General features: G+C 48.3%; 1 protein-coding gene across 1 annotated transcript; it reads left to right on the top strand.

Moving 5' to 3' along the window:
- Window positions 1-1,930: 1,930 nt before the first annotated feature.
- MARCHF2 (membrane associated ring-CH-type finger 2) lies at window positions 1,931-22,738 on the top strand (the record flags this gene model as incomplete). Its single annotated transcript, XM_082010940.1, has 4 exons — window positions 1,931-2,106; window positions 6,483-6,678; window positions 19,374-19,583; window positions 22,580-22,738. The coding sequence occupies 4 exons, from the start codon at window positions 1,931-1,933 to the stop codon at window positions 22,736-22,738; spliced, it is 741 nt and encodes a 246-aa protein (XP_081867066.1).
- Window positions 22,739-22,932: the final 194 nt, after the last annotated feature.

Below are 22,932 nucleotides of genomic sequence, written 5' to 3'. Positions count from 1 at the left end.
CGGTAACTTGAGGGGTTGCTACCAAAGTTGGTGTGTAGTGATGAGACATCAGTGAAGTGCTCTCTCCCTCTTGAACATGTTCACCACAAAGGGAGCCAGCCTGACAGATGAAACCCTTAGTTGTGTAAGAGTTGCTTAATTTCCAAGACATGAAAGAACACTTGTTCTTACCCAAATTGGTGTTTTCAGGGCTTCAACGATCACATTCTCGTACTGGCTTTTTGTGTTCTTCCTTTGTAGTCTGGCCAAGCCTCCAACCAGGAGCAAGCCCTTATTTTCTTTAGCGATTTTAGTTTGATTTAGGCTTAGCTGAACCTGACGTAACTGCAGTTTCCTGGGAATGTTTGACTCTTGTTGTGCAGAGAGATCTCAAAACAAAAAAAACCATTTCCTTGGATGGGATGGCAAAGGTTTGTTTGCCTGCTTCTACCTCCAGGAGACAGAGATTGAAGATTCCCCCCTGCATCCTCTAAATTAAACAAACCTAGTTCTTTTCATATTTCTTCTTTGGTAAGTTTTGGGGTTGGGGTTATTTTTATTTGGTGTTCCCCCCTTCCCCTTTTATCCCTTTCATTGCTTTCATTTGAACTTTTTTTATGGGTTTGTTTCTCTCTTGAAATCCAGCCATCAGGATGAGACACCATTCCAGCTATGATCCCAGCAGGACTGGTGCACAGGGATTACTGTGCATGCCTTGCATAAGGCAGTCCTGTTTACAGACACAAGGATTTTGGTCTTTACCAGCAGTACAATGTTGTTGGCTTGTGTTCAGCTTGTGACTAATTGTAACCCCAGCTCTTTATTTCTGCACAGCTGTCTCTTAGGGACCAGGCTAAAGGAGATTGGAGAAAATGGGATTTTTCTGAATCTGCAAAGCATGCCTGTCTTTGGGATTGAGATAACCCCTTCCAGGGAGGAACGCAGCTGTTGCTGGTAGCTAGGGCGAGCTGCTGCTTTCCCTCAAAGGCAGAGAGCTCTCCAATCTGCACAGGGCTTGTCTGAGCCAGCTCCTGATTTGTCATGTTGGGCTTTTTCTCTGCATCTTCTCCCTGATTCTTGCATTTGCTGCTTGTTCCTTAGGCTCTCTTTGCTGGGTAAATCTCAGAGGTGCTGAAAACATGATGGTGTGCTTTGCTGTTTGCATGTAGCTGTTATAAAAATCATGAGCGGTCTGAACTGTTGAAAGGGAAAGGAGGAAAACTGGCCTGTTGCCCTGTCTGTGGAGCTCTGGGAGGGTTTACAGTGCTTTGGGTGGTTAATACCTGCACGTTCACTGTTGGGACATACCACATGGGATGTGGAAGTGAAAGCGTGTGCATTTCTGTAAAGAAATTAAAAAATGGAAAATCAAAGATGGGGCGGGGGAGGAGCCTTTTGAGTGTGGTGGACAGGCTTTAAAGGGCTCCAAAAGCTCCTGAAGACAGCTGAGAGGAGGGCCTCCCTGAATTGAACCATGCGAAGTGGCTTAAGTGCCGTGTTCAGGTGAAACTGCAACTTTTACAGAGGGTATGAACATTAGTTTTCAGGACTGTGATAGCCAGAATGACACAGGCCCGTGGGGGGTTGCCTTGCCCATCTCTGCATTGACACATTCAGTTTGAAAGGCTTCATCAAGTTAAAGGGTGTGCACCAGGAATTCTCTCTGGGAAAGGTAAATTTGCAATTCTGACACTAAATTATGTAACTAGGACACTTGGAGCCTTAATTTTATGGTAAGGCAGCCTCACAAAGCCTATTAAAGGGGACAGAAGACTAGGAAAGGCCATGGTTGTTGGGGCCCAGGGTGCTGCCAGTCCCCGCAGGGCTGGAGGAGGGTGGCGAGGGGGTCCCGTCCCTGGCTGTGCAGTACCGGGCTCTCACCGCAGTGCTGTTCCCGCAGGTCTTCGTGCCACCGGTGCCGGTCCCTGGGGCAGAGGGGTACGGAGCAGCCATGACAACAGGTGACTGCTGCCACCTCCCCGGCTCCCTGTGCGATTGTCCAGGAAGTGCTGCCCTCTCCAAGTCAGTGGAGGACTCCGACATCGGTCGCCCGCAGTACGTCACGCAGGTCACCGCCAAGGATGGACGGCTCCTTTCGACAGTGATCAAGGCGCTGGGCACGCAAAGGTAGGGCTGCTTCAGGGAAGGGGCTCGGGATGACTGCATCTGGGCTTTTTTTCCCCTTTTTTTGTGTCTCTGGGGTAGAGGGAGACAACAGTCTTGTTTGTGAAGGAGTTTGCTGGGGCACTAGTATTGAGTGCAAATCCTTGTTAGCCAGATGCTTCCCAGGGCTGCGCTCTCTTTGCGGGAGCTCCCACTGGTTGCATGTGCTGGTAGATTGGGACTCACGTGTTCATCAGAACTCCCCAGGCCTTCAGCTGCTCCAGCGTGAGACGGCACAGGCAGCCTCTTGCCGTGTGCCTCTGCCAAGTCCTTACTGAGCAGCAGCAAAGGTGAGACACCATGCTAGCAAGGGCAGCGTGCTGTTCATGGAGATGATTTAAGGGCTGAAAATGGAGCACAGCCCCTGTTCCAAGATGGTCATGGAGTAAAGGTGTGGTGTCGCTTTGCAGCCTCAGGGTGAGGAAGGTGTTTGTGTTGCAGGAAGTGCCGTGTCCAGGTGTTGCTAGAGGGAACATGTGGCAGCTTCACTTGCTCAGGCTCTTCCTCATGTGACTTCTCATCATGTATTTTGAGCACCATCCAGAGCAGAGGACATTTGACAGCATTGTTCGGTCCAGCCAGTGAAACCGCTCACATTTTGTTTCAAATCCTGTCTGAACAACTTATTCTTTTCAATGAATTTGGCCAAACATTGATGAGGTGTGAAAGCAGTAACTGCAAATGTGGGGGAGGAAAGCAGGAAAGCTAGATTAGAACTGAGGCAAGTAGAGTTTCTATATCTAGCAAACCTGGAGCAGGTCAACAAAAATATGAGGGGAACTGAGCTTGCTCTCTGACAACAGATAGGCTGGGTGACAAGTTGTACAACCCCTTAAAACTTTTGGAGGTGTAAAAATTGTTTGGGAAACCGCCTTTGATTACAGGTTAAAAAAACTCAACAGGATTCCTCATGTGAGTGTCTTCATGGGACACCAGTTTGTTCATTCTGGTGGTGGAGGGTTTCAGTCTCTTCCTTGTCACCAGCACGTAGCAAAGTGAAGCCAGGAGCAGTGTGACTTTACTGGAAGGTTGAATTAGTGATATGGTCTCTGCAACCTGCTGTGAAACTGTGTTTGAGAGTGTATCGTGTGAGAGTGTGACCAGGCCCCCTCCCCCTCCAGATAGGAAGGAAGGAAAATGGAGTCTGATAAGAATTTTTTTTTTCTCACACTGTCAGCAAATTTTTTCCTTCTGGATTGTTTATTGGTAGCCAAGGTTATATTAATGCGCTGGAAATACGAAACTTCTCAAACAGAAACAGAATGGATGAAATATCTTACAGATGCTTTTCTTAGGAAATAACAGATGCATGAGAGCACTGGAGGCTTGAGGTTTTTTTGGTCTCTCCCTGTCACCACAGCTATGTGAGCGGGCTGTTATTTTGTCATTCTGATAGAGCACTGAGCCTTATGGCAATAAAGGCTACCGAATCATCAAATAATTGAGATTGGAAGGGAATTCCGGAGGACAGCTGGTCCAGCCTCCTTTCAGAGCAAGGCCAACTTCAAAGTTGGATCAGAGTGCTCAGAGCCTTGTCTGATGTAATTTTCAGTATCTCTGAGGACAGAGTTTCTACCACCTCTCCAGACTCCTGTTGCAGGGACATTTAAAAGGCATGTGAAAATGAAGAGAGAACAAGGGTCAGTGGTTCGCCAGTGATGTTTGGCAGAGAGAAGGGGACGGTGCAGTGGGTATACATTGCTTCACAGACCTAAATAAGATTAAAAAGTCCAATTGGGATGAAACCTGCTAAACGTTGCGTTGAAAGTGGTAGAGTGGTACACCATGGTACACGAGGAGTGGAGTCTTGCTTCTCCTCTAGTGAGCTGATGTGCATTTTCTTGCTGGCTGTTCTCATCCCTTCATGTCTCACCAACGTTCTCCCCCAGTACGCTACTTTTCCTTGCACTGTGTTTCCATGTCTTGCTCTTGCTCTCTGTCTGGTTGTGCAAGCTAATGGAAGTAGTGCTACTGCTTTTGAAGATTGCAAATTGCTTGTTCTGACTGTTGTATCCTCATTGCATCCCACAAACCTCTTTTGCAGTCAGGTGTTGTTTTTTTAAAAGTCAGAATAGCAGTGGAGTATGAACTGTGAGATGGGATCAGTGTGGCTTTTGTACTGTCAGCCATATGTGGAAAAAGGCTGATATAGCTCACCTGGATTTCAAGAGGGCATGCAATAGGGTCTTTGAAACAAAAGATGTTCCTTTTATCACTGTCCCTCCCACCCCTAAATCTCTGCGACTGTGGCTGTAAGAGAATAGTGGTTGTGTGAAAGAAATGACTGGTTGGAGGATGGGGAGGAAGTGAGATACTAGTGAGTGCCTCATTTTCATGGTCCAGGGAGGATAGCCCCGCACTGGGCCTCTGCTGTCCAGCATCTTATTCCTAAATGATCTTGATGAATGGCAAACACTAAAGAGATGTATTTAATTGCTGAGAATAGCCAACTAAGGTGTCTAGTGCCATTTGAGGTTTCCCAGGGAGCCCAAGACATCCTCATTATGGGGCTGGCAGATGTTGCACAGGGCTTCTAGGAAACCTGTGCCTTCAGATGCCAGCTGGGATGCCCTTGGACCTAAAATAGCACTAGACGCCTGAGTTTAGGGAACTGAACATTACTGGAAATTACTGTAGGCTAAAATAATGGTTGCAGTTCAGTGTGCAGTGATGCAGATGAAGAATAGTCCGGGATTTACCTATGTGTTCATGGGTTTGGAGGAAGGAGATCTTGAGCATGTGGCAGTTACATGCAGCAGTGACCAAAAGGCAAATAAGATACTAAGATTTAGAAAAGCAATGAAAAACAGAACATGGTCACTGCAAAAATCTCTGGTGTGCTCGCATCTTGAAAACTGTAGCTCTGGTCCCTGAAGCTCTTAAAGGATGTTTTAGAAATGCAAGACATAGAGAGAAGGGTAGTGAAGGTGACCAGAAAGGTGGATGTGTTTCTGTCTAAGGCATGACTAAATAGGCTAGGACCCTTCTGCTCATGAAAGAGGTGGCTGAGCAGGCTATGATGGAGGTCTGTAAATCTGGGGATGTGGAAAACACTGTCTTTTACAGGACAAGAATTAGGGGTTAGTAGAGAAAACAAGCAAATGAGAGATTTCAAGTGAAAAGGACTTGGTTTTCTGTGCCGCTGGAGAAGGCCCTTGCTACAGGAGGACACTGGATGCTGTGAGTTTTCATAGGCACAAAACAAATTACTTTAGTCTATGATGGAAATTTGTCGCATGAACGTCATCTGATACACCTGAGCTAATGGTTGCTGGATGCTGGAGCAGCAGCACTAGTAGTCCACAGTCAGCAGCACCAGTTAGAGATGTGAGAGAACATCTTGGGAGCAAATGAGTGGTTCGGGTGCTATTAGCAATGCAGGCTGCCTGTGGGGAAGGTTGCAAGTGTCTCTGAAAGTGTTTGATACTTCCCTCAATAAGCATCTCTGGTTCTGTGGGGTTCCAAAAGAGAAGATCTTGAGCATGATCAAAGAGATTTGATTCTGCAGTTGAAACTTCTAGCCGAGGAGGGAGTGAGAAGTGGTTGTTGAGGCACCAAGGCCTTTCTGCCACCAGTTAAAAGCTCAAACACTGCAGAACGGTTCTCTGCATGGCGGTGTACAGATAGATGCGGTAACTGCCCTGGGATGGGCAGAGGGTTTGCATGCTGAGAACTTAATCTGGGTGACTGGTTGCCGTGAAATAGTTGTGTCCTCGGAAAGCTGAGCTTCTAGGGTCAATGTAGTTGTGTCTTTAGGTATTGCTGTTCCTTATGCAGTTACTGCTAAACTCAAGGATGCAGAGCAGAGGTGGGCTGAGAGTGGGTAGGTGATCTGATAAACGTGGCTATGATTGCAAACCTCTTGAGTGACTTCAGGTGGCTGGGGGTACGCTGTGACTAGTATGGATCATCCAGCTTCGCTTTGGGCTTCTGGATTTGCATCAGTGCTTCAGGTTTGGTTTTGGGTCCGATGTCAGCCTCTCTGCCCGCTGTGAGCAGAACTGGAGACTGTGGCACATGTGCGCTGCAGTCCCTTCTGTGGCCAGCTGAGCTGGCCAGGCTGATGTACCAGCTTCTCTTGAGCGTTGTGCTCATCAACACGTCTTCCAGAATTTACTGATCTAAGATGTCCCAGGGACCTCCATGCTCTTCTGAGGCTGGTTTCTTGCTGCAGCAGGCTGCTTTGGAGAGTCGTGGTATGCCTGGCTCGCTCTGCCTCGCACTGCCTGCTGTGTGTGCGCTCTTCTGGGGCTTGGTGGGATCGGACACCGTTCTCTGATGTGGCTGTATCGTTCTGCCTGCTCTGACCGTGATATCATTCTGTTTGTCTGCCTCTTTAGTGATGGTCCCATCTGTCGAATTTGTCATGAAGGTGGAAATGGGGAGGGACTGCTTTCCCCATGTGACTGCACAGGAACACTGGGCACCGTGCACAAGAGCTGCCTGGAAAAATGGTTATCATCCTCCAACACAAGTTACTGTGAGCTCTGCCACACAGAATTTGTTGTAGAGAGAAGACCAAGACCTTTGACAGAGGTACTGCTTTCTTCCTGCTTCACTTTTATTTCCTTACCATTTGAGAGAAAATGACTGATTTACCCTACTGTCCTTGTGGTTCTTGCTGTCTCCTCTTCCTCACAATACCTTAGCACTCAACAGTTTGTTTAGAGAGTTCAAGTCCCTCATGAGACCAAGTGACATAGTTGCAAAAAAGCAATAGCGATGTTTGGGGCAACTCTTACATGTGAACCTCCTACATGCTACCTGCCAGTGGCAGGCTGTAGGACTATGGACAACATTGTGCTTAATAGGTATCCTTTAACGCCTGAGCATCGAAACTCAGAGGTCACCACATGACCAACTGACATATGAAGGTCTCAAATACTGTTTTTTCCCGTTAGTTTTAATCTTATCTCACAGTGTTGCATTAGTGCAGCTCACTTGCATGTGACTTCCTTGTCATGTTCTGCTCTGAGAAGTGAGATGTGGTGATTGCTGATACTGTTCGTAAAAGACCCATCCTCCCTTGACTAATATTGATGCATGCTTCAAAGCCTTTGGGTCTTGCTGCTTCCTGCTGAGCTGTGGTGCCCTGCTGCTGCCTTGTGTTCCCCGCAGTTGAAGGAGAAAGCAGGATATGGCTCAGCTAGTCCTTACGTTCCTCTTTGCATTGACCATAGGGGGACCATGTCCCTGATGAGTCCATCAGTCTGCCTGAGTTGGAAGGTACAATCCAGGCTCTGGTTGGTGGGTTGGTTTTGTTTTGTTTGGTTTTATCACGAGGCTCTCTTCATTCCCTTGTTTAGGTGTCCGCTGTGCTCGCATTTCAGACTTCCTTTGGGCCCTGAAGTTTATAGCAGCTGCTTGTAATGAAGCCCTTTACACATGGGGAACAAGGGCAGCTTGGACCAGGCCATCTTCTGACCTCAGAATTCAAGTGTATAGCTCCAAAAAGGAATAAGTAAATCAGTGAGTTACAGTACAAAACGCTGTAATGGTTGGTTTTAGAAGATGGTTTAATCTGCCTCAGTATCTGTGAGTCATGCTGGCAGGTGAGCAGGTGATGTTGACATGGCTACCATTCCTGATGCTGCTTGCTGGCACACCTGAGGAAGGTCAAAGCAAGGTCCTGCAGCCCTCGCTGCCCGCACCCCATTCAGATCCCATTCACTGCCTGTGGAACTGCAGGCAGGCTCTTCCCTGTCAGCTTGCTGCTAGGTTAGGCTTGGGCGTTCATCCAACACAATGGGCAATTGCAGAGAAGCATCAGTCTGCAGGTGGGGACTTACAGCTAACAACTTGGGAGCCCCCCAGTCCTGCAGCTGTCAGTAATGAGAGAGATGGGAAAGCGTCATCTGGAGCCACCATTGCAAATGCTCCACTTGTTTGCATGCACCCTGTCCCCACAGGGTTTTTCATCACAGGCCTCCCTGGCTGTGCAAATTTGGACTATGGAACATAGGTCTGTGTTTTTGTTTCAAAAGTTACTTTTCCTGTTGATAGCATTTCAAACCAATGCAAAGCAGTGCTGCTGCTGCTGCACTGTTGTCAGGCTGCAGAAGGAGGTCTGTGAGCTGATTCTTAACAACAGACTCCTGTTACCTGCCAGCTATCAGAGGTTTGTCGGTGCTTGCCACCAGAAGTGTATGTGTGGCGAGGTGGAGGCTAATTCCGGTTTCTAACTGTGACTGCTCTTGTCTGCTCTCTCCTTCCCCTTGCTCCATCAGTTAGATTAAATCCAAGTCATAATTGGAATTCTAAGTTGCTTTTCCTATCTCTGTTTCCATTCCCATCAATTCTAGAAGTTATTTCCTTTCCCTTCCCACCTCCCTACAGAAATTATACCTGCCCCCTCCTCCTTCCTGCAGTGCCCAGCTCTCCTTCCCACACTCCCATCTCCTCTGGGTGCTCAGCAAGCCTTGGAGGGGAAAATAGCCCTCCAACTGGGGAAGCATTCAAGCTTCAGTTTGCAAAATTGGTACTCAGTTTTAATGATTGTTTAATTTACAACTGACTGTCATTGACTTGACAGCCCCAGACAGGAGAACGCTTTAGACTACAATGCTAAACCAAACCATGTATTTAGAAAAGCAATTTGTAAAAGAGCATTACATGAGTCGTTAGTGCTGTCTGAGTCTTACTGCTTTTCTCTCAGCTGCTAAAACATATAAAATGGCTCTTTGACCAAAAGCTCTCAAATGATTGTTTCAGAGGCTGAAAACCACTGCTTTAAAACATTTGGGAAGGGCTGTATTTTGGCTTTGAGGACACACTGCAGGCAAGCCCGGTAACAGTGAGCTTGCTACAGCTTATGTGGGCGAAAATTTTGAGTGCAAGTTTGAGATGTTTTAGCTTAAGAGTTAGTAAAGTATTCATGCCCAGAAACAAACATGTGGAAGTGTGTTTAGCCATGGTTCACAGATGCTATAGCACCTCGTAACAAGTAAAGGCTTAGAAAATGGCATACTTGAATAAAAGCTCAAAGACCAGTGTATGTTGGAGGAGTTTCTCCTCTGACACTGACATCTGTGTCTCCAGCGAGCAAGAGGAGCTTGCTGGGACAGTGCGACAGGAAGGTCATGGATCCTCTGAGCACCGCCTTGTCTGTACTCCAGGGTGGATGAGGGAGCAGCCTGGGACAATCAAATTTTAATTCCTGTTGAAATCTGTGAAGAGCCCCTCTGAACTGGAGCCTTTTAAGGGTATGATGACCAACAAGCAATCTGTGAGCATTGAGAGGTGATGGGTGGGTAGCACTTACTGAGCCTCAAACGCAAGAGAAATGCCACTGTGAGACGAATAGACTCCTCAAGATGTTACTGATAGGTGTCAAAGGCTTTCAGATGTGAATTATTTTTACTTCTTGTGTTCGGGGACTGCCTGTGAGCACAGTGAAGGGGATGATCTGCCCTGTTCTGATGCCTCCTGTGTCTGCTAGGGGAACAACTTGCATGAAGTGTTGTTGGCACCCTGTGAGTTTGGAGGCTGGTAAGCACTTGATGAAAAGTTGCCAGTTAGCTGGTGAGAGTGATCCCTGCTGTAGAGCAGACTCTAATGTGCAGCTCGCCATGCTCATACAGCCCTAGAGTAATTCCCTTGCCTGCAGTTCATTGGCAGCAAGCTTTCTCCCTGGCTTGAGGAGCAGCCTGTAGCCTGGTCTAATAAATCCCATGGTACCAGCCTGCTTTTGCTCTTTCCTAGGGGCCAGCAGTGCTTTCCCACCACACAGTGGAGTGCTGCGAGTCCAGTACAAGCTGCATGGAGCACATGTGCTGTGGCTGAGGCACGTGGGTGTGCCAGGTCTCTGTAAAGCGTGGTTCAGCTGATCGGCACGTGTGCTGTGTACCTGGCATGTCACAAGTGGAGGACTCCTGCTAGAGCAAAATGGCCCACCTGCCTGGAGGGACCACCTGGTTTTGTTGTACTACTTCCACCACGCTGTAAAACACTCTGATCCCTGCCTGGAGCCTGGGGAAACGTCCTGGAGTTCAGTTTCTCATTTTCCTTGGGAATTGTTACAACTGCTCTGAGCTTCTGCACCAGCAAAACCTGTGCTTGTCAGAAGTAGTGACAATGAGTGTGCTCATTGTGATAGTTGCTTGGGCTTTTTGTTCACTTAGAGGCCAGCTTACAGAACTTGTCTGCTTTCACCTGCTGTTAGCAGAGGCTCTGCCCTTAGTGCACAGCCCTTCTGAAAGACCTGATAACTGCTTCGCCAGCTTGCTGGCACTTTCCATTAATATGCTCTGTCTGCAGTCTGATTGTAATCTCATCCCCACACCAAACTGCGCCGAAACTCTTCACCAGATACTTCTGGGAAGTGTCATCCCCAAGTTCTTCGTCTGTTACTGAGGGCTAGGGAAAGAGGCTGCTTAGTCATTTGAAAATTACATGGTTCCCTCAGCCTTCTTATCTGAGAAACTCTCTGCTCCTTTGTTGCCGGGTGGGGTGGGGAGGATTTTGAAACTTTCGGGGAAGTGACGGTCATGTGTGAGTGTGCTGTTTAGTAGCTCTGATGAAAATCTGTTGTTCACCAAATAAAACTGGGAAGTTGAAATTAGTGAGCAGAGGAGGATAAATAGGATGGAGACTAGGACTGGCAATGATGTGGTAGCATGCTTTATGGCAGTGGTGTTACGAAAGGGTCTGTCCTAGGTATGCAAGGCTATCCAGGCATCCTAGCTCTCTTCTGCTGTCACGTGGCCACTGGGAAACCCACAAGAGAATTAGGTGATGCGCTACCTGCTGATCTTGGTCTTCACAGGAGAAAGCAGCTACCTCTTGCTGTTTGCTCTGCTGTGTCATACCTTTCCAGCCTGGGGAGACTTAGGCTGCTTGTAGTGGCTGCGGTGGTCACTGGTCAGCACAGCTGATCCCCATGGGAATGGGCCATCAGCCCTATGACAAACTAGCTCTGTCTACATGTGTTTGAAGAGCTTTCAGAAGAAGAGAGGCTGAGAGCTGACTGTGGACTGGAGGAGGCGTTTTGGCAAGCAGTGTGAGGAAGCTACATGGTCAAGTTGAAATGCTTCTGCGGAAGCTGCAGAAAGTTCTTGGAAGTCAGGAAATGCCACAACCAGAATTGCCTTAGTTTTTACTTCAGTCTTCTTGTATAGTTGCATTCCAGTGTGGTCTCTACATTGTCACAGATGGCATTTTCCAGGATCAGTGCATGGCTGAAAGATGCCCACTAGCTAACTTTGTTTAACCCGCTGAGTTTTATGGCTGTGTGCCCTTGTATCCCTGCTCACGAGACAAAATTATTCATTTCACCATGGGCTTCTCTGGAGTACTTACTGCTGTGGTATCTGAGCAGTTCACAACCAGCAATTTAATTTTGCAGCCTCCTTTAGAGAGGGAGGACAACAACCTCGTTCATCTTAAAGAGAATTTTTTAATAGAATAGCATTTTTATTTTCTTTAACCAGCCATTTATTTATGTTGTGGTCTGTTCAATGTAAAAATAGTAACAGTGTTTGCTGCCAGTGTGCCTGATCTCTGAACCCAGGAGTAGGGGACTTGTCTGACCCCGGAGCCAGCTCTGGCAGCCACGAGCTGGCCCACGGGTACAGGGAGGATATCTCCTGCAGTTCAGCGTGGTTCAGTTATTTTTTAACTAAGAAACTGGTTGAAAGCTGAAAAAAATACAATAGGCTTTTATTAACTGTTAGGCTGTGAGATTGATAGGCTGAGCATTTTTGGGGGGGCATGTTTTGAACCATTGCAGGTGAAGATGGAGACTTGAACTGCAGTCCCAGGTGCCTGGGGAGTGTCTGTAGCCAGAGGTGCAGGATGGTGCCACACCAGTGCCTGTGCTGTGAAAGGACAGAGTGGCTTCTGCTTGGCTCTCTGAAATGGTATACAGCACAAGAGCATTGTGGACTGGGGCTCACTAGTGCGGAGCATGTCCCCAGCAGAGAATGAGATGGTCAAGACTTGGAGAGGGATGGTTTTCCAGTACTTGACTTCCCTACATCAGTTAGTGAAATGTGCATCCGTATGTTTACAGGAAAGTGATCTGAATCCAAGAGACTCTAGCCAGCATGGCTGGCATAGTCAAAAAGTGCAAAATATGTTTCTGTGTTACCTGGAAGACTTCAGCAGTAGATATTTGGTACTGTATTGGATGCGGCATGTATTTCTAGAAAGTGTTATCAAGGGTGATGCTGTGGCTTTGTTTCTACAGCCACAGGCAAGTGCAGCCCTTTTGCAGGGCTCCTGATCTTCTCCCTTGGCTGCAGTCCACTGCCCACAAAGTGAGGTGGGAGCACGAGTTGGTCCATGTTTTCTGTACCTGAGCCGACTCCTGCGCATTTGCCCTCTTTGCTTTCCCAGGTTACCAGCAAAAGTATTTCCTTTCCGTGCCTTGTTTTGTGTATTTTGCTGTGGCAGTGACCCTCTCATTTCTCTTTTCAATTCATTAACCGCTTTAAAGTGTTTTAACTTTAACCTATTGTTAATTTTGTCCCCTCTGTTTCTAAATGGGTTTAAGAGAAACACCACCTCTGCCCCGAAGAGACTCCTGTTTCAGGCCACCTGCCTGTGCTGCGAGTCAGCTTTGGTTTCCCATCTCCTTTGGCACGCACTGCCCGTCGGACCGGCGCTGCTTGCTCGGCCCGGTGCAACCCTGGTGTTGGGCAATCGGTGCTGTGGGTCCGTGCCAAGCAGCCGAGGTCTCTGCGCGGAAATGTCCCTGGCTGGCAGCTCAGGCACGCGTCAGAGCAGCAGCTGTTTAATCCCAGCAAAATGTCAGTCCATGTTAAAGAGGAAGTATGTATTTTTGTCTACACATCGTGTAAATCCTAGGGAGAGGAACCTAGGGGTTACGAGACTTAGCTCTCAGGGTGGGCATGAATTTCTGGTGCTGAGGCCAAGGCTCTGGCTTTGCTAAATTTACCAGGATGCCAAAAGCCAACATATCCTGGTGGTAAAAGCTAATGAGTGTTATGCATGACTTGTTTGTAATGCTTCTCTAAGCGTTTAATACCTTTGCTAAAGCAAAACTCATTTGAGACAGCTCACTAATTCCAAAAAAGATTTCTCTGGTTAATCAGTCAACAGTGGAGCAGTTTAGCCACACCCTTTGTTCCCATATTTCTGTCCTTGCAAGCAGGTCTCATGATAAAGCCCCAAGAAAATTTTGCTTCCATGTCTTCAGTGCTGGTGCTTTCCTGCAAATATGTGTGTTAACATGCTTTATTTTAAAATGGCATCTTTAGTAATATCGTGCGTGTCCCAATTTTTGCCTCTGCAAAACAGCTCCTTCCAAGGGTATTATGCAGTACAGGAGATTGTGAGTTTTTTGTTCCTACTGTTTTTCTTTGTGTTTTATTATGCAATTTTGATTAAAAGATGCTTATTTTTCACTGACTGCTAATACTTTTGGTTCACTTAAGCTGGATATTTTATATAGGTCAGTGTTGTGTTTTTCTTTGTCTCATAAGGAAAGTATGACTTCCAAACATAACTGTTGCCTGCAACAAAGAATGTTTGAAATTCTCAGAGATGTTTGCTTGGCTGTTTGGGTCACACTGGAGTATGGGCCTCCCGTGGATCTGCCATGTGCGGTCTTTCTGCTCCATCTTGCTCTTCTCCTGTACCTCCATAGCTGTGGGAGATGCTGCTGGGATGTCTCCGGTACAAGCGAAGTGAGGTTTGCAGGGAGCGATAGTATAGTGTTATTCTTATTACTCCTTCTTATGTTATTAGGAAAAGAAATTTTGCCTCTGGGCACGGCGCCCGGTGCAGTGATCACTATCCCCCCTCCAGTTCAGAGAACTGAGATGTGACGTAAACTCTACCCTACCCTTCCTCCAGCCTTATCTTCCTCACAGACAGACTTTTTTCTTTGCTTTCCTTGAACTGTTCTGCTGAACTTACTGCACTGTTCTTTGTCTCATCTGTGCTCCTCTACCCTTTCCCCAGCTTGTGTCTCTCCTTTCTCAGTGCGAGCCTATGTTAGACTCCTGTATTTAGTGAAAAACAAATGACTCTTGGCTCCAGCTGAGTGCCATTCCTCTCTCATTTCCTTTCTCTCTTTGCTTGCATTTTCTGTCTGGAGATACTCTTCTAAGATCCCACCCTAGATCCTCCTGGTATTTCTCTGTGCAGTCCCTGGAAACCTGGAAGGGCCTCTTGGGGGCCAAAACTGGAAATACTTCATCCCTGCGCTCTTGGTACTTACCAGTGCTAGTCTCTCCCTTACATGTCCATCTTCGCCACTTTGTCTAGCCATGTCTGTGCCCTGAGGGTCTAGAGGACCTGCTACCCGTGGGGTTTCTCTGGGGTGCAGCTGCTGGTGGTGCCGTGATCTCATATTTGCACATCATGGTGCAGCACTTCCCATGGTGACATCAACCACAGAAGCACCTGCTGCTGTGTAGGAAAGTGCCCTGTGCTTTCCACTGGCTGGAGCCAGGCTGAGTGCATTGGGAGGGCTCTCAAGCCTCTACAATGAGAGATTCAGCTTGCTGAGGTTTGTGGAACATTGACGGTGGTTGTGCAGTGGGGAAAGGAGGATGAGGAGGGACAACTTTGCTCTGCAGCATTTAACTGCTCTGCTTGCAGGGCTGGAGGCCTTTTTGGGCTTTGGCTTCCTGAACTCTGGGTACTCCATCAGAAAACATCCCTCCCCATCTTGGTAAAGGAAACAGGACTGTCCTGCTGGGGCTGCCCATGGAGCTGGTGGCCTACAAGAAGGTTCTGGTGGATGCCCAGAGAAGGAATGTGATAGTCCCTCTTCTGAAGCTGCATTTTTTGATTAAACACGTTTCTCAGGGCAGGGACAGGGCTAATCGTGCTGCTGTGAATTAAGATCTTGTTCTTTCTGCCTTACACAGCCAGGCACCAGGTCAGCAGTGTGAGGAAAATCAACAGGCACCTGAGCAGCCACAGGCTAACTATTTGGTGGACAGAAAGGACATGGGATGTTTTGTAACACAGCTGGCTTTACACAGCTAAATTCTCCTGTAGTTGCTGTACCTTCCATTATACCATAGCTGTGAAGCACGCGGGGAACATTGTGGCAGGGTCAGCTGGTGAGATTGTCAGGTCATGCTGGTCCTGAACAGTGCTCACCAGAGCGGGTGGTCCAGCTGGGAGAGACCTGAGCACATGCTGGTCCCACTGGTGCTGGTACTGCACTGTGCTCGTCTCACTTGGCATGGGACTACCATTGACTGGCATGTGAATGCTGCATGTAATATGTTTTATGAAATGGGCTAATAGCTCACAGCCATGTACATTTTGAAACACAAGGTAAGTCAGCTGTAAAAATCAATGAAAGCTTATTTTAAACACCCTTTTATACCCCCCAAGAAAGACTGCAAGGTGCTGAGCACTGCTGGGACAGTCCTTCATCAGTCCATTCCCCTTGGTCCCAAGTGGCAGAGTACAGCCCAGCTCTGAGACATGTGGAGCAGCAGGTGCTGGAATGGGCTGTCTGGGAGACTGCTCTGTTACACTTTGAGCTCTGCTCTTGGCTTCCAGAGGAGCTGATGATGAGTGCTGGTGCCTTTTTCTGCATGCCCTCCTCCTGCCTTCCATCACCTGGGGCTCACCCTAGTTTCATGGGCACTGCAGCACCCAAAGATCAGATATGCATCATCCCACAGCCCTGCCGTGGGTCCAAGAAATTGGTTCCCTTCCACAACCCTGCTGATACCAGTAAAAGAACATCTGGGAAAGCCTCAGGATTGTGCTGGAAGACAAAGAAATATGGTTGTACCCAGAATAACTTCTTGTTGCACAAGCAGAGAGAGGTTGTTTCCAGCAGGATGGTCTGGGACCCAGCTTATAGCCAAAGTGGGCAGCAAGCAGCCAGCTCTACCTCTTTCCCTTTAGTCTCACACGTGATTGCAGCACGGAAGCAATTGTTTTTGGCCTGGAAGAAGACCAAGTTGTGCTTCTGTTGCTTCTCTATGTTTACTTGATAGTTTTCCCTACAAAAATTGTTTAATCTGAGTGACCACTTTTTGGATTGTTTGCAAGGTTTATTTTAAGTCCTATATGCATTAATGTGTTGCTGTGCCAGAAACCCTGCGCCCTTAGGGTGGCTTATTGTATTTTTTTTTTTTTTTTACTGTGTCAGTGCATATAGACAAAATAAATCAACTACTTCAAAAGGAAATTAATTTGCTTCCTGCCTTTACATGTTTCACTCCCGTCTTCAGGAGGAAGGAGTTTCAAAGGTCACAAGGAATACAAATAGAATAAGATACACCTACCTGCCTTCAGTCCCTGAGATTCTTATTGTACAAGGGTCAAAAGTGACCCAAGATGTCCTCTTATGGGGGACACGGTGCTCTGGGATTGCTGCTAGAGAGATGTTGGTCCAGTCGGGGTAATTCAGCATTAACCCGAGTGCTGTGTAGCCAGGGCAGCCCTGTGCTGGTTGGAGTGGGGAAAGCCAGACACATGGCCAGGGGTTTGAATGATGGGACTGCCAATGCGCTGTTAGTTGGAGCATTTTTACTGTGTAGATGAGCTGCTGTCCACCCTTGCTTCCTCTTAGGGTTGATCAGGACTGCGTGTGTGGTCCTTATCTTCCCCATGCAGCTCATCACAACTAATCTCCTATGCAGAGCCACACAAGGGGTGACTTGCAGGTCTGCCTTCCTTCGCCCAGCTCCTCCTGTCCAAACCACAGTTGTGGTTGCTCTGAAATTTCCTTCTGGCTGGCTGGCCGGCCATCAAGTCATGCTCAGAATGGCTTTAAAAATACTCCTAACTTGTTCTCTGTTATTGCAGGAGCGTTGGCTCGGTCCCCAGATCTGTCTGCACTCTTCAGCTCCCAGCTTGCTCTTTAGCTTCACTTGTTCTTGATCTGTTGGGGTCTCTCAGATGCTTCAGCTCATGTCTAAAATACGTTTCTTATCGGCCCTCTCAGCTGAAATTCCTCGCCAGGCTCTTATCTGTTGCTGTAGCATCCTCTCCTCTGTTCTTGGCCAACTCTGTGTCGCACCGCAGGTGTCTGTAGGGCATGCTGCTACCATGGCTCTGACCACTCCAGCCATGTTGCTGTTCTTTGCCTGGATTTGACATCTGCTCCTTCTCTGTCCCATTTCAACAAAAGTTGTCTGCACTTCTTATCCTGTCCTCACCCGTTTGCTGTGTCTCACTGTACATCCCTCGCATTAAGACTCTCTCCGTAGTTAAATTTGCACTAACTGGTATGCACCCTTCTTCCATGCTCCCTGTCTGGGCCAACACTTTCTGCTTGTCTTCTGGCCAGCTATGTCTAATCTGAGGACCTGTGCTCTGTTTTGACCATTGGGGTCTCATTAATTTCTTGCATACCTGCCACCACCCCTTCTGTATTGCTGTTTAAATTGTGGTTTCCCCTTGTAGGGAAGGAGCTTTGTGTACGTAGTTCTCAGACGGGTCCCTTTTCATGCTGCCTGTTCAAAAGTGGGCACCCTATTCCAAGTCTGGCTAGTAGGACGTGCCTGCCTGGCCCTGGCTGCCTTGAGGATATTCCCTTCCCTGCTCTGACTGTGCCTTTTCTATCATGTACTTCAATTTTATTTTGGTTTGAGGGGAAAAAAAAAATCTTAAATGAGACCAGTTGTCCTTGTGCAGGAAAGAAGGAAGAATCCAGCAGCCCAATATACAGAACTCACAGTGAAAATGTGCTGTAACAACTCTGGATACTGGTAGGAACCACAACTGCTTGCTATTCTAAAAAAGAAAAGGCTGAAAATAGCATAATCCCAGGAAAACTAGAACAATTGCTGTTGTCGAACTCAGGTATCTGAAAGGAACCCACGCTGGAAGCATGGAACTGGTCTCCTAAAAGTAGTGAACATTTAGAGATTGCCTGTTGAGGGAATCCTGCCTGCAACAGAGCTGCATTCATTCTGCAACCTGCTGATTCTTGAGAGCTGCAAGAGAGAAGCGCTTGCAAAGCATCTTGGTACCACAGAGCAAAGTGCAGTAACCTCCACTGTGATGGATCACTTACTGCCTGGCAGGCAAGAAAGCATCCTGAAAATGGGAAGGAATACACCAGAATCAGCTCTGTCCTGGGTCTGGCACGTCTCTTCTGCCTGTAATGTGGTGGCCAGTGGATGGCGGCCAGCAGTGGAAATGTCTTTGTGATTTTGCAGTCATGAAGGTGGAGTTTTCAGGAGCTGTGTCTGTATGATCATGCCTCATCGCTTTATGGTCACTTGTGGTCCACTGAGATCTGGGAGAAGGCAACGAGGGATCTTCCCACAGCCAGCTGAGCTCTGTGTTCCTCCTCATCTGATGTCACGCTGCTTTCTCTTTAGAAATGGTCAAAGGCTTCCTCTATGAGAAAGATGCAGATTTGGGTACAGATTGTTCTGTAAAAGAAAATGGGTTTGTGTTACCTTCCTCAGCCAGGGCCAGCCCAACACCATGGCTGCTTGGCTGCTGCCCTGCTTTGTCTGCTCAGATGCAAAGCTTTTTGCTAGTGACTCACTTTCCTTTTGCCTTTTTTTTTTTTTTCCCCCCAGTCTTGGTTTCTTAGTTGCTGAAGTGATCTGCTTTTTTCCTCTCTGTCATCATCTCAGTGAAAATACTGGGTGCGTGGGTGTTTGCATTCCCCAGTGATGGCCCTGGTTGCGTGCTGGGCTCCCTGGTGAGCAGCACTACCGCGACTTGCTCAAGCCCCGAGAACAGTGCCGTACCCTTGAGAGCACTCCTTCTGCAGACCTGTCTTGCACAGTCTCTCAGGTGGACCTGGGCATTTCAGATTTGATTTAAATCAGGAGTGAAACTCTAAAATGCCACGATTCTTGAAAAGGAACCAGAGAGCTGGATTTGGGACTGCTTGGCCTGGCCACAAACCCCAGTGCCCCAGTTTCCCATAGCCCCTACACCGGTTGCAGAGTCCTCGATATGTTCCTTTTGAAGCTCAATGCAAGACCTGTCAGATCTTTACTAAGTCTGTCTTTACCGAACTGACGTCCCTCTGTCTGCTAGCTGCTGCCTGCTCCTCCAGTGAAGAGCCCAGGCAGCTCCTGTATTTACTATTGCCTTCCTCGACACATATTCTTGTCTATTCCTTTTCCCTTATTGGTTGTTAAAAATATACTTGATGTTCTCTAGCTCTGTGTTCGTGAAGGTTTATGTGAGTTAAGTGTGTGCACCAGGTACATACAGACTACAGAGAGCATGTGAGAGCTTCCCGGCATAGCAGTCCTGTTTTGCTAGCAGACTGCGTGCTCTGTGTGCCGCTGACTGATGCCCTTTCTCCCCTCCTGCAGTGGCTGAAAGATCCTGGTCCCCGCAATGAGAAGAGGACCCTTTTCTGCGACATGGTGTGTTTCTTATTCATTACTCCCCTGGCGGCGATCTCTGGGTGGCTGTGTCTGCGTGGAGCCCAGGATCATTTGCAGTTCAACAGCCGACTGGAGGCCATCGGACTCATAGCACTAACTATAGCACTTTTCACAATCTACGTCCTTTGGACACTGGTAAGTGTCTGCTGCCCAGGGTCTTGTTTCTGTTCAAAAGTGAGATTGAAGTACTGGTTCACACAGCATTGGTGCAGCCAGCTGTTTCTGACTCCCCTTGCAAGAAAACCTTGGGCTCTTTCTCTTGAACATCCATTTAATTATCTTCAAATGGGAGCTGCTAAAGTTGTTCATGAGAATGAAAAACCACTTCCTGATCATCTGCTTTCCAGATTGATATGGGAGCTGTGTTCCCCAGGGTGTCATGTATCTGGGTGCAGACATGCCCGTGTGGCTTGGGCTGGGTGGGAAGGTCTGGTGTTGCGGGCAGGCAGTGGCCCAGCTGTTGTGCCTGTTCTGTTTTCGAGAAGAAACATAAACTTGGTACCTCGGTGGTTTAGGGGAAAAATAAAATCTGGAAAATGTTTGACCCCTAAATAATCTGCCATTATGTCCTTCCATGCTTTGTGCTGCCCAGCACAGGTTGGCCGTGCCTAAAGAAGGTGCAGACTGGCTGTTGGGGGTCTCTGTGGCCCACAACTACGCAAATTCCCACACAATATTTTTAAGGTGTCAGTAGCACAGAAGGGTGTGTGCAAGGAACACTCTGGCCCTGGGGACACGTCTGACTTCTCTCTCATACTGGGACTCCAGTGCTGAGCCAAGGCAGGGTAGCCAGCCTGCCCTGGCCCACTGCTGCAGCGTTACAGCTGTGCTGTTGGGGTTGGAGGCACTGGGGATTAGTGGGAACCTGCACTTGACACTGTCTGGGTGTTGAACTGATCTGTGCTGGGAAAGATCTTCCCGCAGATCTCACTGTGTATCTTTTTGGTCATGCTGAATTAGGCAGCCAGGAGCTTGCAGCTTAGGGTGCGTCTGGAAGAGCAGGAAAACAAATGTGAATTTGCTGTGTACCACATCTGTGACTGCTCCCAGCTGAGAGCCTGGAGGAGCAGCTGGGCTGCGGAGCAGCTCCCTGCCCTGCCACTCCCCGACACCTCCGGGCTCCCCTGGCCCTGCTCTCTCTGGGGGCTCCCAGGCCAGGGATTTCCCTCTGTTTCCCATTCAGTTCTTTAGTGTTCTGTTGCTAGGTGGGTTTCTGGGTTTAGACCTTCATTGGGCTCTCCTATTCAAAGCCCTGTGTGTGCTCATGCCCTGTTGATACGCTTTTCCAGCTGCTTGCTGGTAAGCACCATTTTGAGAAGGGAAGAAGTGGGACCCCCCAAAACCTGGCAGTTCTGTGGGCAGTAGAAATGCCACAGCCCTTTTCCCTGCTATCTGAGTAACAGTTTTGCGGGCGGTTAGGGCATTCCTTGCCACTCTCCCACACAGACTCAAGTGCCAGGGGAGGGCCAGTTGGTGCCGCAGCCTTTGCGCTGGGGGGCTGCCTTCAGCGAGAGTGCATGATAGGTGCTGCTGTCAAAGCATGCAGCAACTGCAGTGCACAGGGAGCTGTGAGGGAAGTCTCCGCTGCTGCATGTACGTGCTGCATAAGGTTCATTTCTGTAGAAAGCCAAGCTAAAATTGGAAACCTAAAGAGGAAGTGCTTCCATCTTCTCTGTCCCAGGACTGGTCTGGAGGAGCTGGAAATCTGGAGGAAACGGAAGAATGTTTGTTTTGGGTTTGTTTTGTGAAATAACAAGTCCTGACTAAAATGGCTCTAGTTCTGCTGTGCTTCATGTTTCCCTGAACAGAGAAGGACATTAAGTGAAGCCCCCTTTATTCACATTTACCATATTCAGCTGCAATTCTTCTGTGCCATTATGGGCTGTACAGCACAAAGGGCGGTCGCATGGGTGGTCATGGCTGTAATCAGTGTGAGGATTGCGAGAGAGACCATGGCCAAGGTTGCAGATCCTTCCTGTGGAGCAGGAGGTTTCCCTCAGGTTTGCACCATTAGCTCCCCATTCACACGCTGTCTCTGAAGACTTCAAGATACATTTGCTTCTTGTTTATCAGCAAACAGCCCTCTTCCCAAAGTTGTCCCTCTACAACAGGAAAAGGGGGAGTGCACAGATCAATAAGCCAAATTACCTCAATGCTGTGACACAGCTCTGTTACTCATAGCAGATGTCTGAGACCTATCCAAAAGTAATAGGAATACTGACTTTTCCTTGTCAGATGTACTTCATAATACTTCCTACTTGCCAGCTAAATGTTTCCTGTACTTCTACAAAGTACGAAAGCTTGGGTTTGATGAGTGGCTGACTTGGATTCAGTATTTAATCAGTAGGAGCTGTGAGAAAATCTGTAGTGGTGGTAATGATTGCAAAAGGACACAGCAAGGAGTCCAGGCGGCTGGGGAAGCACAGCTCGGAGCTCCCCCTTGCAGGGCTGCTCTGAAACTGCAGGGCCAGCTCACGCTTCTGGGGCAGGCTGATTCAAGTCCCCTCCAGCCTTTGCATCCTTTCCTGTCTCCCTCTGGGTGGACAGGTCTCCCAGGCCACAGCATTCTGTGAACTCTCAGAAAAAATGAGTTCAACCAGTGTCCTATTGTTGCAGACCAAGGAGTGAAGCCTTTTGCAAAGGGCAGAGAAGATCCACCAGGATCTGTGAGATGGGAGTAGGCTGGTTGGATTCAACCACTTGAGGCTGGTCCTGTTGAGAACCCCTCGTTTTGGCTGGACAAGGTGCTTGCATCAGCCCATGGCTAGGGTGAAGGGGTGAGTTGTGGTTCCTCCCCACCATATCTTGCTGGCCTGGTACCCAAATCCAGCTGAACAAACTCAGTCCCTCTGTCCTGGTGCTGCCCAGAAAGCCCCTTTGGCTGTCCCATGCTCAGCCTGGTGTTACCAGGAATTAATTGATTCCTCATCAAAGGCTTGGGCCATGAAGTGCCCCAAACCATTTCAGGGTCAGTGCTGTCTCCCTTGGCTGGGGGGTCTGGTGGATTGACAAGGAATATGCAGAGAGCATGCAGAGGGTGGATGGGTGACTGCGTCTCACGGGCCCTCTACAGTCTCCAGCACTTGTGACCCGGGGTTTGGTAACCAGACTGATGCATTATTGCCTGCCAGGTTTCGTTCCGCTACCACTGCCAACTGTACTCGGAGTGGAGAAGGACCAACCAGAAAGTCCGCTTGATGATCCCAGCCTCACGGAGCCCTCACCCTGTGCCCCACTCCCTCCTCTCTGCCAAGCTCATGAAGAAGACTGCGGATGAAACCACCGTCTGAGGCGTCCCTCAGCCGCTGTGCCATGTGGCTGCTGGGGCGAGGGCAGCCCTTTGGGGCTGGCAGAAGCAAAGGGGGTCGAGTGTCCCCGTGTGTGCAGGAAACACAGCAACTGTGGAGGCACTAGAAAGCAATCATCCCACCCGAAGGGACTTTGCGGTCAGCACATACTTTATACTATGGCAAACAGACAGATA

The sequence above is a fragment of the Phaethon aethereus genome (genome assembly GCF_964289735.1).
Source record: "Phaethon aethereus genome assembly, chromosome: 26".
Classification (NCBI taxonomy): Eukaryota; Metazoa; Chordata; class Aves; order Phaethontiformes; family Phaethontidae; genus Phaethon; species Phaethon aethereus.
The sequence above is the reverse complement of the archived record's forward strand: the minus strand, read 5'-3'. Positions and strand labels throughout refer to the sequence as shown.